Source organism: Pan paniscus, chromosome 18 (genome assembly GCF_029289425.2).
Source record: "Pan paniscus chromosome 18, NHGRI_mPanPan1-v2.0_pri, whole genome shotgun sequence".
Taxonomy (NCBI): Eukaryota; Metazoa; Chordata; class Mammalia; order Primates; family Hominidae; genus Pan; species Pan paniscus.
In genome coordinates this window covers 99,523,762-99,544,038 of record NC_073267.2, presented here as the reverse complement: position 1 = coordinate 99,544,038, position 20,277 = coordinate 99,523,762, and the positions used below count along the sequence as shown (strand labels likewise).

The window sequence follows — 20,277 nt, the reverse complement described above, 5'->3', positions numbered from 1 at the left end:
TGTCTGTTAAGAAAGCTTTTATCCAACAAGAGCCTACAGCTTCACTCAGCATCAGAGCCACGGCCTCCTGTTGGGTCCTCCATGTGGGGAGCAGGGATGCAGCTCAGCCTCCAGCCCAGGGCTCTCCTGGTAGTCTCGGGGTATCCTCAATTGTGGCTCCCACCCCATACCTTGTCCCTCTTGTCCTCATCTGGAGTCCTGCCAGGCCCACCTGGGGTCCCCACAGCCAACCCATGCACCGGACAGCCCCGGGCGACTGAGAGGGGATACGAAGGTCTTCTGGGCCCGCTCATCCCAGGCCGGTGTCCACCACAACTCAAAGACAGCGGGGGGACTGCACCCACCACTCCTCCCAAGAAGCAGTGGTTGCACATTTCCAACATAGCGAGGAGGACCACATGAGACCCCTGCAGCCACGGATGGAGCCGCCAGGCCTGCCCTTCCAGGGTGCACGGGCTGGGAGCCCCCCGGTGTCACCCGGCCTTTTTCTGGGGGGAGCAGTGGGTTCAGGGCAGACAGTGGGAGGAAGTCAGTGGAGGATGTTCCCAGCCAAGGGGATGGGCTGGATCCCGGGCACCTGGTCAGCCTGGCTCGCGGCACCCTTCACAGACACCACTGATCAGAAGACCTGGTGTGGGAATACAGGCGTGTGCCAGGCCCACCGTCAGGGTTTACAGCGCTTGCTCTGGCCCTCGGAGGTGGCTGGGGCGGCCCGCTTGTTGCGGTGGTGGGGAAAGGTCGGCATGAGCTCCGGCTCACAGGCTGCAGGGAGAAGGGTTCAGTGCTGGGCGGGGCAGGGCCCCAGATAGGAGGAGCAGGCCCAGGTCTGAGTCCAGCTCTGCCTCTGGACCTGGCCCTGGGCTGTCTGTGCCTCCACATGCCCCTGTCCTCTTACCCCAGAAAGGGTGTGCCGTCAGTGAGGGCAGCAGGCCACTTCTCCACCACCCACCCCGGGCAAAACGGGCTCCCAGCCATACCCCACAGAGCGAGTCAGGAACCCTGCACACTCACGTAGGGGCTTCTCCTTGAAATAGGAGCTCTCCAGGCAGTCCCCAGCCGTCGCCCTGGAGGAGGCAGCCTGCGTTAGTGCGACTCGTGAGTGCGGCTTCCTCACTTCCCACCCAGCTGAGCAGCCTGTGATTCAAATGCTCAAAGGAAGCCAGGTGGCCACTCCGAGCGGCTGTGCCTGGGGAGGGGCCTCTCCGCCGCAGTGAGGCTGGGCTCTGGCAAACGGTCTGGACGGTGTGGGTGGTGAGGGTCCCTGCCCCCCGTGCAGAGATCAGCACCTTTTCTTAGGGTCGTACATGAACAGGAAGTGCAGCAGGCGCAGCCCGGCCTCCGACAGCCATGGGAACTTGTGCTTCAGGTTGTTGTAGGGCTGCTTCCGGAGGCTGTACTGGCCGACCAGTGGCAGCTTGGAAAAGCCCTATGGGAGGCAGGAGCTGAGGCGCAGAAGGCGTGGGCACGGGCAGGGGCTGTAGGCGCAGAGGGCGTGGGCACAGGCAGGGGCTGCAGGCGCAAAGGGCGTGGGCACGGGCAGGGGCTGCAGGCGCAGAGGGCGTGGGCACGGGCAGGGGCTGCAGGCGCAGAGGGCGTGGGCACGGGCAGGGGCTGAGGCACAGAGGGCGTGGGCACGGGCAGGGGCTGAGGCGCAGAGGGCGTGGGCACGGGCAGGGGCTGCAGGCGCAGAGGGCGTGGGCACGGGCAGGGGCTGCAGGCGCAGAGGGCGTGGGCACGGGCAGGTGCTGCAGGCGCAGAGGGCGTGGGCACGGGCAGGGGCTGTAGGCGCAGAGGGCGTGGGCAGGGGCTGCAGGCGCAGAGGGCGTGGGCAGGGACTGAGGCGCAGAGGGCGTGGGCACGGGCAGGGGCTGAGGCGCAGAGGGCATGGGCACGGGCAGGTGCTGCAGGCGCAGAGGGCGTGGGCAGGGGCTGAGGCGCAGAGGGCGTGGGCACGGGCAGGGGCTGAGGCACAGAGGGCGTGGGCAGGGGCTGCAGGTGCAGAGGGCGTGGGCACGGGCAGGGGCTGAGGCGCAGAGGGCATGGGCACGGGCAGGTGCTGCAGGCGCAGAGGGCATGGGCAAGGGCAGGGGATGCGGGCGCAGAGGGTGTGGGCACGGGCGGGGGCTGAGGCGCAGAAGGCGTGGGCACGGGCGGGGGCTGAGGCGCAGAAGGCGTGGGCACGGGCGGGGGCTGCAGGCACAGAGGTCGTGGGCACGGGTGGGGGCTGAGGCGCAGAGGGCATGGGCACGGGCGGGGGCTGCGGGCGCAGAGGGCGTGGGCACGGGCCGGGGCTGCGGGCGCAGAGGGTGTTGGCACGGGCGGGGGCTGTGGGTCTGCCCAGGACGCCCACCGGCCAGATGTTCTCACTGGGCGTGCCCAGCAGCTGCACAATCAAGTCAATCTGGTGGATCTCGGAAGTGCCAGGGAGAAGAGGCCTGTGCGCCAGCAGCTCGGCCAGTATGCAGCCCACAGCCCTGCAGAGAACAGTGGACCTCACTGCAGCCAGACGTCTGCTGACCCCGCCAGCGCGAGGAACAGAGGACCTGACTGCAGCCAGACCTTTGCTGACCCTGCCAGTGTGAGGCATGCTGGGTCAGGGACACTGTGAAGGACAGGCAGGGACCACTGGCTCCCCTCCTGGGCCCCGCAGGCCTCCCGGGGTGACAAGTGCAGGGGCAGGCGTGCCTCCTCCAGACCTCTGTGCTCCCAGCCTGAGAACAGCAAGCTAAGTTCTCACACCTCCTCCTGGGTTTCCAGGCTCAGGCCCACCTCCCTGGGAGTGGGAGGCTGGCAAAGACCCCACTGCACTCCTGCCCCTCCCCTGAGGCTGAGCTCAGGAACCAGGTGACCCGGCTCCTGTCCCAGCCCTTCCTGAGGCCCCAGGAGCGGTAACCGTATCTCCTCACCACATGTCGATGCTGGTGGTCTGCGTGGTGGTTCCCAACAGCAGTTCAGGGGCTCGGTACCTACACACAGAAGCACCCACCTCAATACGGCCGGCTCCTCTCCCCAAGCCCAGGCCTCCACAGGACACAGCCTCCCCGAGAGCCTGTGGTGGCCCAGAAACCTGTCCCAACTTGGACCACCCTCTGCCCCAGGCCCTGCAGATCCAGGTGGCGCACACAGCAATGGTTGCCGGGGGCGAGAGCTGTCACGTGCAGCGGTGTCCTGAGAGTCGCAGGGACCACGGACCCTCGGCACACAGCCACACCAGCCACTACCAACCCATTCTCAGATGGGGAGTACATGACACTGGGGTCCTGACCTGATTCTGACCAACTCTGATATTCAGCCCTGGCTAAGCATGACCCTGTTTGGCTAAAAGTATCCAGGAGGAAGAACCAGGGAAAGCATGCAAGCTGCCTGTCCTTCAGTCCGTGAAGCAGCCTTCCCTCCAGAGATGGTTTCACGGCCACGGTGTGTTTCCAGCTCTCAAGGCGAGGTGTGTCTCATCTAGGCAGGCCCTTGACGCCACTGAGCCCGTCTCTCACCATTTTGTGGCAGAGCCCTGCTGTGTCCTGGAGGCTGTCCTAGACCCAACGTTTCTGAGTGTGCACAGACCCTGTAGCTTAACATTCCCAAGGCCACTTGCAGCTTCGGCCTGACATCCCCAAGGAGACCTCCACCAGACAGGCCTGGTCCCCAGGGGCCACCATGCTTCAGAAGGACTTACCAGAGAGTGACCACCTTGGGGGTCATTGGCTTTACTGGGACACCATAGGCCCGGGCCAGGCCGAAATCCGCTGCAGCAGAGAGGGGAGTGTGTGTCACCAAGTGAGGGCTGACAAGCTGCCATCTAGGGACAGGGCCTGGCCCAAGTTGCACCCACCTGTCTTCACACAGCCCTTGTCGGTCATGAGCAAGTTGGAAACCTTCAGGTCCCTGTGATAGAAAAACAGTGGCAAGTGGCTCCCAGAGGGCCACAGGGGCTGAGAGCTCCCCCACAGCACCGATGCCCATAGACTTCCTGCACGTTTCCTCAGCTTTGGGCTTTTTAGTATCTTTTTTTTTTTTTTTTGAGACAGAGTCTCACTCTGTCGCCCAGGCTGGCGTGCAGTGGCGCGATCTCGGCTCACTGCAAACTCCGCCTCCCGGGATCACGCCATTCTCCTGCCTCAACCTCCTGAGTAGCTGGGACTACAGGTGCCCGCCACCACGCCCGGCTCATATTTTTTTTTTTTGGTATTTTTAGTAGAGATGGGGTTTCACCGTGTTAGCCGGGATGGTCTCGATCTCCTGGCCTTGTGATCTGCCCGCCTCAGCCTCCCAAAGTGCTGGGATTACAGGCATGAGCCACTGTGCCCGGTGTAGTATCTTTATTATTATTTTTTTCATTAACTTGTACATGCTGTTGATATTTGGACCTTTTAAAAATCGGAGTGCATGGCCGGGTGTGGTGGCTCCCACCTGTAATCCCAGCACTTTGGGAGGCCAAGGTGGGTGGATCACTTCAGCCCAAGTGTTTGAGACCAGCCTGGGCAACACAGAGAGACCCCTTCTCTATTTTAGAAAAAAACACAAATGGAGTGTGAGCAGCGGGCAGGCTGCTGCAGCTGGGAACCCTTGAGCTTTTAGTAACTCCACAGGGGCAGCACAGTCAGGCCTCAGCCGAATTTGTGCTTCCAACTCTGCCTAGCTGTCACCCACCTGTGGATAATGAAGTTCCTGTGCAGATACTGGAGGCCCCGGAGCACCTGCAGCACGATGCACTTGACCTGTGCAGAGGGTCAGAGGTACCAGTCAGGGTGAGCCTGCAGGGAAGCCCAGCTGGGCCCTGCCACACCCACACTGGCCAGCAGGACTAGCAGTCCCAATAGCCCAGGAAACCAGTGACCTCAGAAGGCTCTCGGCCCCGGGGCTGCACGCTCCCAGCAGCCCAGGAAACCAGTGCCCTCACAAGGCTCTCGGCCCCGGGGCTGCACTCTCCCAGCAGCCTAGGAAACCAGTGCCCTCAGAAGGCTCTCCGCCCCAGGGCTCCCCGCTCCCAGCAGCCCAGGAAACCAGTGCCCTCAGAAGGCTCTCAGGCCCGGGGCTGCCTGCTCCCAACAGCCCAGGAAACCAGTGCCCTCAGAAGGCTCTCAGCCCCAGGGCTGCCTGCTCCCAACAGCCCAGGAAACCAGTGCCCTCATAAGGCTCTCGGCCCTGGGGCTGCCCGCTCCCAGCAGATGCCCCCACCACAGGAATTCCACCTCACTGAAGCTCGCTGAAACACTGGGAGGTGGATGCAGAGGCAGCAGCAGCTCTGCAAGTCCCCAAGTGCCCTGTTTCGTTATAAATGTGCACCACAAGGGCCCATAAAGCCCATTCCCCCACCCCAGTCCCCTCTGCCACGCACCTGAGCCTCCGAGAAGGGTGTTGGCATATTCTCCAGGAGGCTGGCCAGGTCCTGCTCACAGTAACCCATCACCAGGAAGATACTGGAGAAACAGAAGATGCATGCCACTCTCCGGCCTTCTCCTAAGGGGTGAAAGTGGAGCCTCCCCTGCTGCAGGAGGGGACACGGGCAGGACAACCTGTGTCCGTCTAGACAATGGGCTGAGCCAGGCGGTGAGGTGGGGTCATCTCTTCTCTGACAACCTCATGCCCAGTGACACTCAGTCCTCGCTCTGTGCAACACCTCTAGCCCAAGACACATGCTCCCTAGGGCCCGATGCATAGACCAGGAGACCACGTACCTCTCCAGGTGGTTCCCCACAACCACCTCCTTCAGCTCCACGATGTTCGGATGACGCAGGCGGAGCAGCAGCGTGATCTCCCGCAAGCTGCTGATGGGGATGCCTGGGGAGGGAGGTGGCCTCAGCGAGCCCCACCCCAGTGATGGCGGGGAAGCCCCAACCCCAGCCACTCTTGGGCTTCACGAACACCTGATAGCAGGTGCTGCAGTGTCCCCACCTCAGGGATAATTGGGGCGACCCCAATAAGCATTTTTTTTTTTTTTGAGACAGAGTTTCGCTCGTTGCCCAGGCTGGAGTGCAATGGCACCATCTCGGCTCACTGCAACCTCCGCCTCCTGGGTTCAATCAATTCTCCTGCCTCAGCCTCCCTAGTAGCTGGGATTACAGGCATGTGCCACCACGCCTGGCTAATTTTGTATTTTTAGTAGAGATGGGGTTTCTCCATGTTGGTCAGGCTGGTCTCGAACTGCCGACCTCAGGTGATCCACCTGCCTCGGCCTCCCAAAGTGCTGGGATTACAGGCGTGAGCCACCACGCCCGGCCCAATAAGCACTTTTAACTCTTCCTTGACCAAATATGAATCGGCACCTCTCTAAACACCGTGGACATCTATCTGGGGCATGGCAGGGCCCTGCCTGCACAGGCAGGTGCTGGGGGTGGAGGGGACAGCAGAGCTGAGCCGGCAGTGAGGTGGCCTCACCAGACAGGAGGGGGAGGAGGGGATGGAGACTGCAGAGCTCTCCTGGCAGACAGCTGAGGCTGCGTGTGGACCTGGGGGTGATGCGCTGGGCCACACCAGAACCCTCCCAGAGGCCGGCCCCGCCTATAACCACCGTGCAGTCGCTCTGAGGTAACTTCAGGTAACTCACAACCTTCTGCCTCCTCCCAGTGCGAGGTCCCAACACCCCAATTTCCTGCTCACCATCCTTCTCCTTGTCCATCCGCACCTTCTTCAGCGCGACAATCTCATCTGTCTGGGTGTCCCGGGCCCGATCTGGAATGGAAACACATTGGTGATGACATCATCTCGATGCCCCTCGTGCGCTCCCTAGCGCTGCACGGGAGGCTCTCCCTGAGCCACAGGGGTCCCCGTTCTTTCCTCTGACAACCTCATGCCCAGTGACACTCAGTCCCCACTCTGTGCAACACCCCTAGCCCGAGACGCGTTCCCCCTGGAGGGTTTCCTCATTTGAACTGGGCAGGGGGTGCCCAACTTTGCTCTGTGCTGGACCCTGGCCTCCAGCCACTCAGTTCTGTGGCTCCAGGCTCTCCATGTCCTCCTTAGCATGCAGATCACTGCTTTGTGCTCTCTTGTAATGTCCTAAAAGCAAATAAGGTACTCTATGCAGAAAAAAGCAAACCTTATTTTGTGTGAAGATGGCTCTACAAAACATCCTGCTAATGTGTGCAGCTTCCAGAATGACCTACGCCAATTTCACATCTGTTATAAGCTTCAGTTGTGTGTGGTGTTTTTGGTTTTGAGACAGGGTCTCACTCTGTTGCCAAGGCTGGAGTGCAGTGGCGTGATCACAGCTCACTGCAGCCTCAAACTCCTAGGCTTGGCCGGGTGCGGTGGCTCACACCTGTAATCCCAGTGCTTTGGGAGGCTGAGGCAGGAGGATCATTTGAGCCCAGAAGTTCAAGACCAGCCTGGGCAACATAGGGAGATCCCATCTCTGCCAAAAATTTAAAAATTAGCTGGGTGTGCTTATGCACTCTTGTGGTCCCAGATACTCAGGAGGCTGAGGTGGGAGGATCACTTGAGCCTAGGAGATCGAGGCTGCAGTGAGCTATGATCATGCCACTGCACTCCAGTCTGGGCAATAGAGCAAGACCCATCTCAAAAACAAACAAAAAGAAAAAACACCTGGGCTCAGGTGACTCCTCCAGAGTTGCTGAGGTTATAGACATGAGCACCGTGTCCAGCTCCTGCTGCTTCTGGAAAGTTCTGTATTTTATTTCTGTAAGAGTTCTGTCTACTCTGCAGTGACACATTTGGATTATGGGCATTAGCAACCGGATGCTTACGTTTACCCAGAAATGGTACAACGTTTGTGATAACTACATCAGGAATTGAAGTTCCTGAACAAGTTTCTGCCCTGTTTCAGAGCACAGGGTCTGAGTCCCTTCCAGCCCCAACGCGGCTGCTGCTTCGACAATCTCGTCCCACACTGTCACAGCCACGAGCTGCGGCCATATGTCCTAGCCTTGGCCACTCACACACAATGCCGTAGGTACCCTCTCCAATGCGGTTCAGCTTCTCAAACTCCTTCACACTCCGGCATCGTCCCAGCTGAAACAGAAGGGTGTTGCCAGTGTGGAAATTTGGCAGCTGATGGAACAACTGAGGAAATTTCAAATGGAATTTGTACCAGGGAGCCCACTCACGTCTTGCTCACCAAACAGAAAGGCAACCACATGTTTGGGCTCTTTTTTTTCTTTTTTTGAGACTGAGTCTCGCTCTGTTGCCCAGGTTGGAGTGCAGTGGCAAGAACACGGTTCACTGCAACCTCCGCCTCCTGGGTTCAAGTGATTCTCCAGCCTCAGCCTCCTGAGTAGCTGAGATTACAGGCATGTGCCACCACAACCAGCTAATTTTCTATTTTTAGTAGAGACGGGGTTTCACCATGTTGGCCAGGCTGGTCTTGAGCTCCTGACCTCAAGTGATCTGCCCACCTTGGCCTCCCAAAATGCTGGGATTACAAGCGTGAGCCACCGTACCCGGCCTCTTGCGCTTTTCTGATGACAAAAGGTGGTGACAATACTGGGCCAATGCTTTGAAAGAAATATCAGAGGCGGCCACTCAGATACTCCCTTTCAATCCCACATACAAAAATACATCTGTGGCAGAGGCTGCTGTCCCAGCATCCCTGTATCACTACCTCCTGGAAGTTATGAAACGCTACCCAGTGGCATCTGGTCTTGGAATGTGAGCTGAAGGGACCGTGTGACTTCCAGGTGAAAGGAAGCTTTCATCTCTTCTCACCTCAGTGAGGGGAAGAAAAAATGGAACCAGAATGCCTGACCCACCTGTGCAAAACAACTGCTTCTCTCCAGAATGTTAGGGGAGAGTGAAAAAAGGCATCATCTTGAGGCCCTGTATTTTGGGGTCTCTGAACTAGTAGAGTCTGTATCCTTCTCCCTGGATCTAAGAAGCACATGTAGGCCGGGCGCAGTGGCTCACGCCTGTAATCCCAGCACTTTAGGAGACTGAGGTGGGTGGATCACGAGATCAGGAGATCTAGAGCACCCTGACTAACACGGTGAAACTCCATCTCTACTAAAAGTATGAAAAAATTAGCTGGGCGTGGTGGCGGGCGCCTGTAGTCCCAGCTGCTTGGGAGGCTGAGGCAGGAGGATGGCATGAACCCGGGAGGTGGAGCTTGCAGTGAGCCGAGAATGCGCCACTGCACTCCAGCCTGGGTGACAGAATGAGACTCCGTCTCAAAAAAAAAAAAAAAAAACACACACACACGTAGCAAGGTTTGAAACCTCACAGCCCATTTCCCGGCTTCCCTTCTCTTAACCCTCAGTCTCAAACCTGGGCTCAAGCAATCCTCCCACCTCAGCCTCCCAGATTGCTGAGATTACAGGTGTGAGCCACTGGTCGCATTTGTCCTCAGTCTGATTCCTTCCTGACATCTGGGGACCGAGTCAGAAGCATATGGCCTGTCACTCACTGATGGCCTAGTCTCAACCTCCCTTTCCCGCCTTAATTCCCCTTCTCACATCCTCTGCTTGTGCTCTTCTCGACACGCTTCTTATTTCTGGGTGTCCAAATCCTTGTCACACTTCCTGAACTCAAAAGAAATGCCAGGCCAGGCTGGGGGCGGTGGCTCACGCCTGTAATTCCAGCACTTGGGAGGCCGAGGCAGGAAGATCACTTGAGCCCAGGAGGCTGACGATGCACTGAGCCGTGATCACGCCACTGCATTCCAGCCTGGGCGAGAGCGCTAGACCCTGTCTCAAAAAAACAACAAAAAAGGAAAGGCCAACTCACTACTTCACCCCAGAGTCCAGCACACGGCTCTCAACGCGGTGAGCGCCTGCTGCACGTGTGGATGAGGAAAGTGTGGCTCCTGTTGTGATCCAGCTACGATCTGCTAATGATTCTTACTGAACACGTGGCTTGGTCTCTCAGAGCACCAGCCAGCAGTTAAAACACAAACCAGCGGCCAAAGTTCAGGGCTCTCCGCCCCCACCAGCCGTGCACCTGGGCAACATCGCCCAACGCCCCGAGGCTCCCTCCTGGTCTCTGCAGAGGGAGGCACCGGCACCTCCGCAAGGGCCGCGCCCAGGGCTCGCGTGAAGCCGCCAGGCAGCGCTGGACCCCGCTCGATGCAGCCCAAGCCCAGCGGGAGCCTTCAAGCTCCAACTCGTCGCGGGTGTAAATTCTCCCCACAAACAAGTGACTCGCGGCTCAGCCTGCAAAGCCCAGCTCGGGCGCTGAACCCAGCAGCGCCCGAGCTGGATCCCGGAGCCTGCTCTTCCCACGTCCCGGGCCCGTCTCTCCGCGGGCGCGAGGCATCCCTGAGCCCGCCCCGGCCCCCCAGATCTCCAGGGACCGGCTGTCGGGGTCCCGAGCCCGCCCCGCCCCGGCTTCCGCCCCCGCCGCGGGGAACTCTGGGACTGTCGTTCCCGCCCGTGCCGGAAGACTCGGCGCGGCAGCGCGACACGAGGCTCCCCAGACCCAGCCGAGCAGTGCCGCTAGCGAGGCGGGCAGAGCTGCCCGGGTGGCACCCCGCGCACCCTGTGTTCCGGAGGCACCGTGAAGAAGCCCTCCTTACGAATACACTTCAGACGGATCTGCTCGCACTCCAGATCCGGCTCCGCCATGCCGAGCGCTGACCCCGCCTCTCTTGCGCGCAGGCGCAGACGCGGACGGCCCCGCGGCGCAGGCGCGAAAGCTCCTTCCCGGGCTTCCTCTCCTTAGCAACGGTTACCAAGAGACGCTCCCGCGGGTCCGCTCTAGGCGCTGGGCTCCAGGGACCGGCTCCGACTGCTGCAGTTCGGGCCTTATTTTAGGGTGAAGACCGGGCAGCCGACCCGGCTGCGCCGTAGTGGGAGGCCACGGCGATTATCCAGGTGAAGGTCTTCCAGGTGAGACGGGTTCCCCCAGGTAAGAAGGTCCTCCAGGTGGGAGTCCTTCATGTGGGGAAGTCCTCCAGGTGGCCGGGAGGGTCCTCTAGGTGGGGGGTCCTCCAGGTAAGATGATCCTCTTGGGGGGGGGGTCCCCCAGGTGAGGGGCCCTCCAGGTAAGAGGGTCCTCCAGGTGAGAGGGTCCTCCAGCAGAGGGGGTCCCCCAGGTAAGAGGGTCCTCCAGTTGGGAGTCCTTCAGGTGGGGCGCTCCTCCAGGTGAGAGGGTCCTCCAGGTGAGAGGTGAAGGTGAAGGTCCTCCAGGTGAGGGTCAGGCCACTTGGTCCAGGGATGTGGCTTCAGCAAGCATTTGGGTGCCTCATCTGTGTTCAGGACATGGGGACTCCGGGAGACTGAAGGAAGCAAGTGGCAATGTCCATGCCGTCAAGTTCTGTGACAGAAATAAGCAGGAGCAAGTGAAAGACAGGAGAGAAGCTCTGTGACGGGTGGCATTCAAGCTTAGCTTCTGGGCAGGAAGAGGCAGCTATGTCAGCATTCCCTAACAAGGTTTGGCAAAGTAGATACCTCCCCTCACTCATGGAAGACCTGACTTCCCAGGCTGGTAGAAGCTTCTCTCACGGGCACCTGCCTCTCCAATCTCTTTCACAGCCCAGCCCTGGAAGGTGGAAGAAGAAAAGTTGACATGCAATGTTTAGGAAGCACCGCTGGTCCAGGTCCAGGATCGGGGCAGCCAGCATGTCCTCTAATCTGGCCTCACTGTTGAAATCCAGTCGAGCAAGCAGGGCCCAAACCACTGTGAGACCAGCTCGGTCGGGCCCAAACCACCGTCCACTGCGAGACCAGCTCGGTCGGGCGCAAACCACCACCCACTGCGGGACCAGCTTGGTCGGGTGCAAACCACCGCCCACTGCGGGACCAGCTCGGTCGGGCCCAAACCACGGCCCACTGTGGGACCAGCTCGGTCGGGCCCAAACCACGGCCCACTGTGGGACCAGCTCGGTCGGGCCCAAACCACTGCGAGACCAGCTCAGTCGGGCCCAAACCACCGCCCACTGCAAGACTAGCTCGGTCGGGCCCAAACCACGGCCCACTGCGGGACCAGCTCGGTCGGGCCCAAACCACTGCCCGCTGCGGGACCAGCTCGGTCGGGCCCAAACCACTGCCTGCTGCGGGACCAGCTCGGTCGGGCGCAAACCACTGCCCGCTGCGGGACCAGCTCGGTCGGGCCCAAACCACTGCGCGCTGTGGGACCAGCTCGGTCGTGGAGACCCTAACCCAGCGGCGCTAGAGGAATTAAAGACACACACACAGAAATATAGGGTGTGGAGTGGGAAATCAGGGGTCTCACAGCCTTCGAAGCTGAAAGCCTCGAACAGAGATTTACCCACATATTTATTGACAGCAAGCCAGTGATAAGCATTGTTTCTATAGATTATAGATTAAAAGCATTTCTTACGGGAAATAAAGGGATGGCTGTGGCTAGTTATCTGCAGCAGGAGCACGTCCTTAAGGCACAGATCGCTCATGCTATTGTTTGTGGTTCAGGAACTCCTTTAAGTGGTTTTCTGCCCTGGGTGGGCCAGGTGTTCCTTGCCCTCATTCCAGTGTGAGAGTCATGGCCATCACGAGCATGTCACAGTGCAGCAGAGATTTTGTTTATGGCCAGTTCTGCAGCCAGTTGATGGCCACATTTGGGGGCCTGTTCCCAACAGCCCACAGCCAGACCTAGACTCCATTCAGACTGGTTTTGATCAGCATGTAGAAAATGGGGGAGTTGAGTGTGGTATAGAAAATGGGGGTGTTGGCCAGGCGTGGTGGCTCACGCCTGTAATCCCAGCACTTTGGGAGGCTGAGGCGGGTGGATCACGAGGTCAGGAGATAGAGACCATCCTGGCTAACACAGTGAAACCCCATCTCCACTAAAAAATACAAAAAATTAGGCAGGCATGGTGGCGGGTGCCTGTAGTCACAGCTACTCGGGAGGCTGAGGCAGGAGAATGGTGTGAACCCACGGGGCGGAGCTTGCAGTGAGCCAAGATCACACCACTACACTCCAGCCTGGGTGACAGAGTGAGACTCTGTCTCAAAAAAAAAGAAAAAAGAAAAAAAGAAAATGCGGGTGTTGTGACCAGGCACAGTGGCTCATGCCTATAATCCCAACACTTTGGGAGGCCGAGGTAGGCAGATCACTTGAGGTCAGGAGTTCGAGACCAGCCTGGCCAACATGGTGAAACCCCGTCTCTACTAAAACTAACAAAATTAGCTGGGTGTGGTGGTGGTTGCCTGTAGTCCCAGGCACTCAGGAGGCTGAGGCAGGAGAATCGCTTGAACCTGGAAGGCGGAGGTTGCAGTGAGCCAAAATTGTGCCACTGCACTCCAGCCTGGGTAACAGAGTGAGACTTTGTGAAAGGAAGGAAGGAAGGGAGGGAGGAAAATAGAGGGAAGAAGAAAGAAAGAAAACAAAGAGCACGTGGAGAGAACAATCCTAGAAAACTGACGTAGGCTGTGTTCCTCTGAAGTCCATACACAGCAGGCAGGCGTGAAAGTGGTTTATGTATATAAATAGGTACCATTATTCTCTTCTGAGGTTTAAGTTGTCTAGCTTTCGTTTGCAGAGCTTTAAGAAAAGCACAGCTTTGGCCTGGCATGGTGGCTCATACCTGTAATCCCAGCACTTTGCGAGGCCGAGGCCGGTGGATCATGAGGTCAGGAGTTCGAGACTAGGCTGGCCAACATGGTGAAACGCATCTCTACTAAAAATACAAAAAAATGAGCTGGCCATAGTGGTGCACACCAATAATCCCAGCTACTCGGGAGGCTGAGGCACGAGAATCACTTGAACCCAGGAGGCAGAGGTTGCAATGAACTGATACCACGCCACTGCCCGGGTGACAGAGTGAGACCCTGTCTGAAAAAACAAATAAACAAACAAAAAAAGAGAAAATAATAAAAGTTGAAAAACCTTAGGCAAGGCTAGAATCTAATAACAGATATACTATAGTTTATTTTGAAACATAATTTTTCTCTCTGTAGTCTCCTATTTTTACCAAAGTGAAATCAGGTAGTACTGATTTGTTTTCAAAATAAGTTTTAGTCTTATTGTACTTGGCCTGGTTATTTGTATAAACTGTAGCAAGAATAAATATTTACCACGTAGGCTTTTTTTTTTTTTTGAGACGAAGTCTTGCTCTGTCGCCCAGGCTGGAGTGCAGTGGTGCGATCTCAGCTCACTGCAAGCTCCGCCTCCCAGGTTCACGCCATTCTCCTGCCTTAACCTCCCGAGTAGCTGGGACTACAGACGCCCACCACCACGCCCGGCTAATTTGTTTTGTACTTTTAGTAGAGATGGGGTTTCACCGTGTTGACCAGGATGGTTGCAATTTCCTGATTTCGTGATCTGCCCGCCTTGGCCTCCTAAAGTGCTGGGATTACAGGCGTGAGCCACTGCGCCCGGCCACAAAAATTGTATCATTGAGAAAATTATGCCGATTGGGGAAGATCTGATCTAGCCAAACCCCCTTTGACCTTTAGCCTTCAAGCTGCCTTCAGTTATTCTTGGGCTAGCTTTGGGAGACGTTTATAGTTTACATGATAATAGACCCTCCCCAAAACTCAACTGTATTTGTAAAACTAATGAGGGGCCACCAGGCTAGGGAGAGGAGAGGAGCCTAAATTTTCCTAAGATGTAGACATAAACAATTGTCAGCCATTATTCCAGAGGTCCTGCAGATAACAATGCTATTGTAACCTAAGATTGGCCTTTTGCAGTACCTCACGAGGGTTTTTTGCATGTCTGATACCTACGGCTCCAACAGGACCCACTGACTGATGATGGCTCCACCTGGACCTGCCAACTACTCCTGCAGCCCCACCCAGAAGCGGTTCAGCACACGGGAGGATCCTGTCTCACACCCTACGATGGCCCCCTGCCCCCGCAACCCATCAGCAGCAAGCACCCACTGCCAAGCTACCCCACCCCTTCCCCCAAACTACCTCTGGAAAACCCTAGTCCCCAAATTCTTGGGGAGACTGATTTCAGTAATCATCAAATTCTGGTCTCCCATTCACTTGTCTCTGTGTGAATTAAACCCTTTCTCTATTGCAGTTTCCCTACCTTGATACACGGGCTCCATCTGAGCAAGAAGAATCCACTGGGTGGATACAGTATGAAGCCAGTTTTCCCAAGGGCTTTGATGGGCACTATAGGTCAACTCTGATTCCTTAAAGCCATCTGTTTATATTTGAAAGCATGCCATTCCAGTCAAAGCCTTGGTAAAATATGCAGTGTCTCTATGTCCTATTACAAGAGAAAACAGATTGTTACTGCATGTGCACACATCATTATATTGACATTAGAATACAAATAGGGGAAGGGAGAGGGAAAAGTTTTTTTTTTTTAAATAGTGCTCACAGATAGTTCCCAATTTTTGGAGAAATCAGAAAGAAATATGCTACTCAAGCAAAATGTAAAAAACAAAAAAGAAAACAGAAATATGTTCCAAATCTTCCTCACAGGAGTGTACTTTACTCAATTGCTAAAAGCTGCAAATAGCTCAAAGTTAAAAAAGTTACCGGCCGGGCACGGTGGCTCACGCCTGTAATCCCAGCACTTTGGGAGGCCGAGGCGGGCGGATCACAAGGTCAGGAGATCGAGACCATCCTGGCTAACACGGTGAAACCCCGTCTCTACTAAAAATACAAAAAATTAGCCAGGCGAGGTGGTGGGCGCCTGTAGTCCCAGCTACTTGGGAGGCTGAAGCAGGAGAATGGTGTGAACCTGGGAGGCGGAGCTTGCAGTGAGCCAAGATGGCGCCACTGCACTCCAGCCTGGGCAACAGAGTGAGATTCTGTCTCAAAAAAAAAAAAAAAAGTTTTCTTGGTTCTGAAAGAACAGAAAGAATCAGTAATGTTTTAAGCAAAAACATAAAAAGATTATTTCAGTCTTATATTAGTTTAGTCCATAAAATTAACTCTTGTTTTGCCCAATATTGGATGAACAATCCTCATGAATATAGCAGCTCTCAATGAGAGTCTTGGAAGTTTTTTGCTCTATTCCAATGGCACAATCTCAAAAGTGATCAGAAACTTACATTGAAGAGTACCTCGGAGTTCTATAGCTGATTATAAACTGCTCTGTGAAAAGATCAAAGTAAAACAACAATTGTGGATGACAAAAGTCTTAGAACAGCCACAGTTAAAGACATAATTGAGGCCGGGCACAGTGGCTCATGCGTGCAATCCCAGCACTTTGGGAGACCAAGCAGGACGGATAACTTGAGGTCAGGAGTTTGAGACCTCCCTGGCTAACATGGCAAAACCCTGTCTTGACTGGGCGCAGTGGCGCACATTTATAATCCCAAAACTTTGGGAGACTGAAGCGGGTGGATCACTTGAGGTCAGGAGTTTGAGACGAGCCTGATCAACATGGTGAAACCATGTCTCTACTAAAAAAATGCAAAATTAGCCAGGCATGGTGGTGTACACCTGTAATCCCAGCTACTTGGGAGGCTGAGGCAGGAGAATTGCTTGAACCCAGGAAGTGGAGGTTGCAGTGAGCCAAGATCGCGCCATTGCACTCCAAGCCTGGGCAACAAAAGCAAAACTCTGTCTGGAAAAAAAAAAAAAAGAAACCCCGTCTCTATTAAAAATACAAAAATTATCTGGCCGTGGTAGCATGCGCCTGCAGTCCAGCTACTCTGGAGGCTGAGGTATGAGAATTGCTTGAACCTGGGAGGCAGAGGTTGCAGTGAGCCAAGATTTTACCACTGCACTCCAGCCTGGGCCACAGAGCAAGACTCTGTCTCAGAAAAAAGAAAAAAAAAAAAGACATAATTGACAAGCAAATTTGGTTACTTATGTGGCATACAACAATTTTACATAATAATCATAATTACTACTAATACCATATACTAAGATGTATCAGAATCACAGGCATCTCATACAATTTTGGAACACACACTAACAACACATTTATATAAATATAATCCCAAGAAAAACACCATTTCACCTTTAACAATGCTTCCTGTATGATTTCATTATACCAAATAAGCCATGTATCTCTTTTTGGACTTCAGGGGACCTAATATCAAAAAATTGCCAGGTGCGGCGGCTCACACCTGTAATCCCAGCAGTGTGGGGGGCTGGGAGCGGTGGCTCACACCTGTAATCCCAGCAGTGTGGGGGGCTGGGAGCGGCAGCTCACGCCTGTAATCCTAGCAGTGTGGGGGGCCGGGAGCGGCAGCTCACGCCTGTAATCCCAGCAGTGTGGGGGGCTGGGAGCGGTGGCTCACACCTGTAATCCCAGCAGTGTGGGGGGCTGGGAGCGGCAGCTCACACCTGTAATCCCAGCAGTGTGGGGGGCTGGGAGCGGCAGCTCACACCTGTAATCCCAGCAGTGTGGGGGGCTGGGAGCGGTGGCTCACACCTGTAATCCCAGCAGTGTGGGGGGCTGGGAGCGGCAGCTCACACCTGTAATCCCAGCAGTGTGGGGGGCTGGGAGCGGCAGCTCACACCTGTAATCCCAGCAGTGTGGGGGGCTGGGAGCGGTGGCTCACACCTGTAATCCCAGCAGTGTGGGGGGCTGGGAGCGGCAGCTCACACCTGTAATCCCAGCAGTGTGGGGGGCTGGGAGCGGCAGCTCACACCTGTAATCCCAGCAGTGTGGGGGGCTGGGAGCGGCAGCTCACACCTGTAATCCCAGCAGTGTGGGGGGCTGGGAGCGGTGGCTCACACCTGTAATCCCAGCAGTGTGGGGGGCTGGGAGCGGTGGCTCACACCTGTAATCCCAGCAGTGTGGGGGGCTGGGAGCGGCAGCTCACGCCTGTAATCCTAGCAGTGTGGGGGGCCGGGAGCGGCAGCTCACGCCTGTAATCCCAGCAGTGTGGGGGGCTGGGAGCGGTGGCTCACACCTGTAATCCCAGCAGTGTGGGGGGCTGGGAGCGGCAGCTCACACCTGTAATCCCAGCAGTGTGGGGGGCTGGGAGCGGCAGCTCACACCTGTAATCCCAGCAGTGTGGGGGGCTGGGAGCGGTGGCTCACACCTGTAATCCCAGCAGTGTGGGGGGCTGGGAGCGGCAGCTCACACCTGTAATCCCAGCAGTGTGGGGGGCTGGGAGCGGCAGCTCACACCTGTAATCCCAGCAGTGTGGGGGGCTGGGAGCGGTGGCTCACACCTGTAATCCCAGCAGTGTGGGGGGCTGGGAGCGGCAGCTCACACCTGTAATCCCAGCAGTGTGGGGGGCTGGGAGCGGCAGCTCACACCTGTAATCCCAGCAGTGTGGGGGGCTGGGAGCGGCAGCTCACACCTGTAATCCCAGCAGTGTGGGGGGCTGGGAGCGGTGGCTCACACCTGTAATCCCAGCAGTGTGGGGGGCTGGGAGCGGCAGCTCACACCTGTAATCCCAGCAGTGTGGGGGGCTGGGAGCGGTGGCTCACACCTGTAATCCCAGCAGTGTGGGGGGCTGGGAGCGGCGGCTCACACCTGTAATCCCAGCAGTGTGGGGGGCTGGGAGCGGCAGCTCACACCTGTAATCCCAGCAGTGTGGGGGGCTGGGAGCGGCAGCTCACACCTGTAATCCCAGCAGTGTGGGGGGCTGGGAGCGGTGGCTCACACCTGTAATCCCAGCAGTGTGGGGGGCTGGGAGCGGTGGCTCACACCTGTAATCCTAGCAGTGTGGGGGGCTGGGAGCGGTGGCTCACACCTGTAATCCTAGCAGTGTGGGGGGCTGGGAGCGGTGGCTCACACCTGTAATCCCAGCAGTGTGGGGGGCTGGGAGCGGCAGCTCACACCTGTAATCCCAGCAGTGTGGGGGGCTGGGAGCGGTGGCTCACACCTGTAATCCCAGCAGTGTGGGGGGCTGGGAGCGGCAGCTCACACCTGTAATCCCAGCAGTGTGGGGGGCTGGGAGCGGTGGCTCACACCTGTAATCCCAGCAGTGTGGGGGGCTGGGAGCGGTGGCTCACACCTGTAATCCCAGCAGTGTGGGGGGCTGGGAGCGGCAGCTCACACCTGTAATCCCAGCAGTGTGGGGGGCTGGGAGCGGTGGCTCACACCTGTAATCCCAGCAGTGTGGGGGGCTGGGAGCGGTGGCTCACACCTGTAATCCTAGCAGTGTGGGGGGCTGGGAGCGGTGGCTCACACCTGTAATCCTAGCAGTGTGGGGGGCTGGGAGCGGTGGCTCACACCTGTAATCCCAGCAGTGTGGGGGGCTGGGTGCGGCAGCTCACACCTGTAATCCCAGCAGTGTGGGGGGCTGGGAGCGGCAGCTCACACCTGTAATCCCAGCAGTGTGGGGGGCTGGGAGCGGTGGCTCACACCTGTAATCCCAGCAGTGTGGGGGGCTGGGAGCGGCAGCTCACACCTGTAATCCCAGCAGTGTGGGGGGCTGGGAGCGGTGGCTCACACCTGTAATCCCAGCAGTGTGGGGGGCTGGGAGCGGTGGCTCACACCTGTAATCCCAGCAGTGTGGGGGGCTGGGAGCGGCAGCTCACACCTGTAATCCCAGCAGTGTGGGGGGCTGGGAGCGGTGGCTCACACCTGTAATCCCAGCAGTGTGGGGGGCTGGGAGCGGTGGCTCACACCTGTAATCCTAGCAGTGTGGGGGGCTGGGAGCGGTGGCTCACACCTGTAATCCTAGCAGTGTGGGGGGCTGGGAGCGGTGGCTCACACCTGTAATCCCAGCAGTGTGGGGGGCTGGGTGCGGCAGCTCACACCTGTAATCCCAGCAGTGTGGGGGGCTGGGAGCGGCAGCTCACACCTGTAATCCCAGCAGTGTGGGGGGCTGGGAGCGGTGGCTCACACCTGTAATCCCAGCAGTGTGGGGGGCTGGGAGCGGTGGCTCACACCTGTAATCCTAGCAGTGTGGGGGGCTGGGAGCGGTGGCTCACACCTGTAATCCTAGCAGTGTGGGGGGCTGGGAGCGGTGGCTCACACCTGTAATCCCAGCAGTGTGGGGGGCTGGGTGCGGCAGCTCACACCTGTAATCCCAGCAGTGTGGGGGGCTGGGAGCGGCGGCTCACACCTGTAATCCCAGCAGTGTGGGGGGCTGGGAGCGGCAGCTCACACCTGTAATCCTAGCAGTGTGGGGGGCTGGGAGCGGTGGCTCACACCTGTAATCCCAGCAGTGTGGGGGGCTGGGTGCGGCAGCTCACACCTGTAATCCTAGCAGTGTGGGGGGCTGGGAGCGGTGGCTCACACCTGTAATCCCAGCAGTGTGGGGGGCTGGGAGCGGTGGCTCACGCCTGTAATCCCAGCAGTGTGGGGGGCTGGGAGCGGTGGCTCACACCTGTAATCCTAGCAGTGTGGGGGGCTGGGAGCGGTGGCTCACACCTGTAATCCTAGCAGTGTGGGGGGCTGGGAGCGGCAGCTCACACCTGTAATCCCAGCAGTGTGGGGGGCTGTGAGCGGCAGCTCACACCTGTAATCCCAGCAGTGTGGGGGGCTGGGAGCGGTGGCTCACACCTGTAATCCCAGCAGTGTGGGGGGCTGGGAGCGGCGGCTCACGCC

The 20,277-nt window shown here is 57.7% G+C and overlaps 2 protein-coding genes across 11 annotated transcripts in view; both read right to left on the bottom strand.

Annotated features, from left to right (window-relative positions):
* Positions 1–2: 2 nt before the first annotated feature.
* CDK10 (cyclin dependent kinase 10) lies at positions 3–10,561 on the bottom strand. Of its 10 annotated transcripts, none has more exons than XM_003804976.5 (13): positions 10,463–10,561; positions 7,896–7,968; positions 6,598–6,669; positions 5,676–5,778; positions 5,336–5,417; positions 4,648–4,715; positions 3,830–3,882; positions 3,674–3,743; positions 2,907–2,966; positions 2,351–2,474; positions 1,287–1,426; positions 1,012–1,064; positions 3–762 (listed from the first exon to the last, which is right to left on the bottom strand). In XM_003804976.5, exons 3-13 carry the CDS (start codon positions 6,614–6,616, stop codon positions 665–667), a joined length of 870 nt encoding a protein of 289 aa, XP_003805024.1. In that variant the 5' UTR covers positions 6,617–6,669; positions 7,896–7,968; positions 10,463–10,561; the 3' UTR covers positions 3–664. The 10 variants fall into 10 exon arrangements, with proteins under 10 accessions (XP_003805024.1, XP_003805023.1, XP_034797041.1 ...); XM_003804975.6 differs by having other exon boundaries at positions 10,425–10,537; XM_034941150.3 differs by having other exon boundaries at positions 1,305–1,426; positions 10,425–10,537.
* A 4,330-nt stretch (positions 10,562–14,891) lies between these two features.
* Positions 14,892–20,277, bottom strand: part of SPATA33 (spermatogenesis associated 33) — an 81,047-nt gene continuing 75,661 nt past the window's right edge. The window contains exons 3-4 of the mRNA XM_055100550.2: positions 15,863–15,905; positions 14,892–15,069 (exon numbers count right to left, since the gene is read on the bottom strand). Coding sequence (XP_054956525.1) covers positions 15,063–15,069; positions 15,863–15,905 — 50 coding nt within the window. The 3' untranslated portion in view covers positions 14,892–15,062. The remainder of the gene's footprint in view (positions 15,070–15,862; positions 15,906–20,277) is intronic.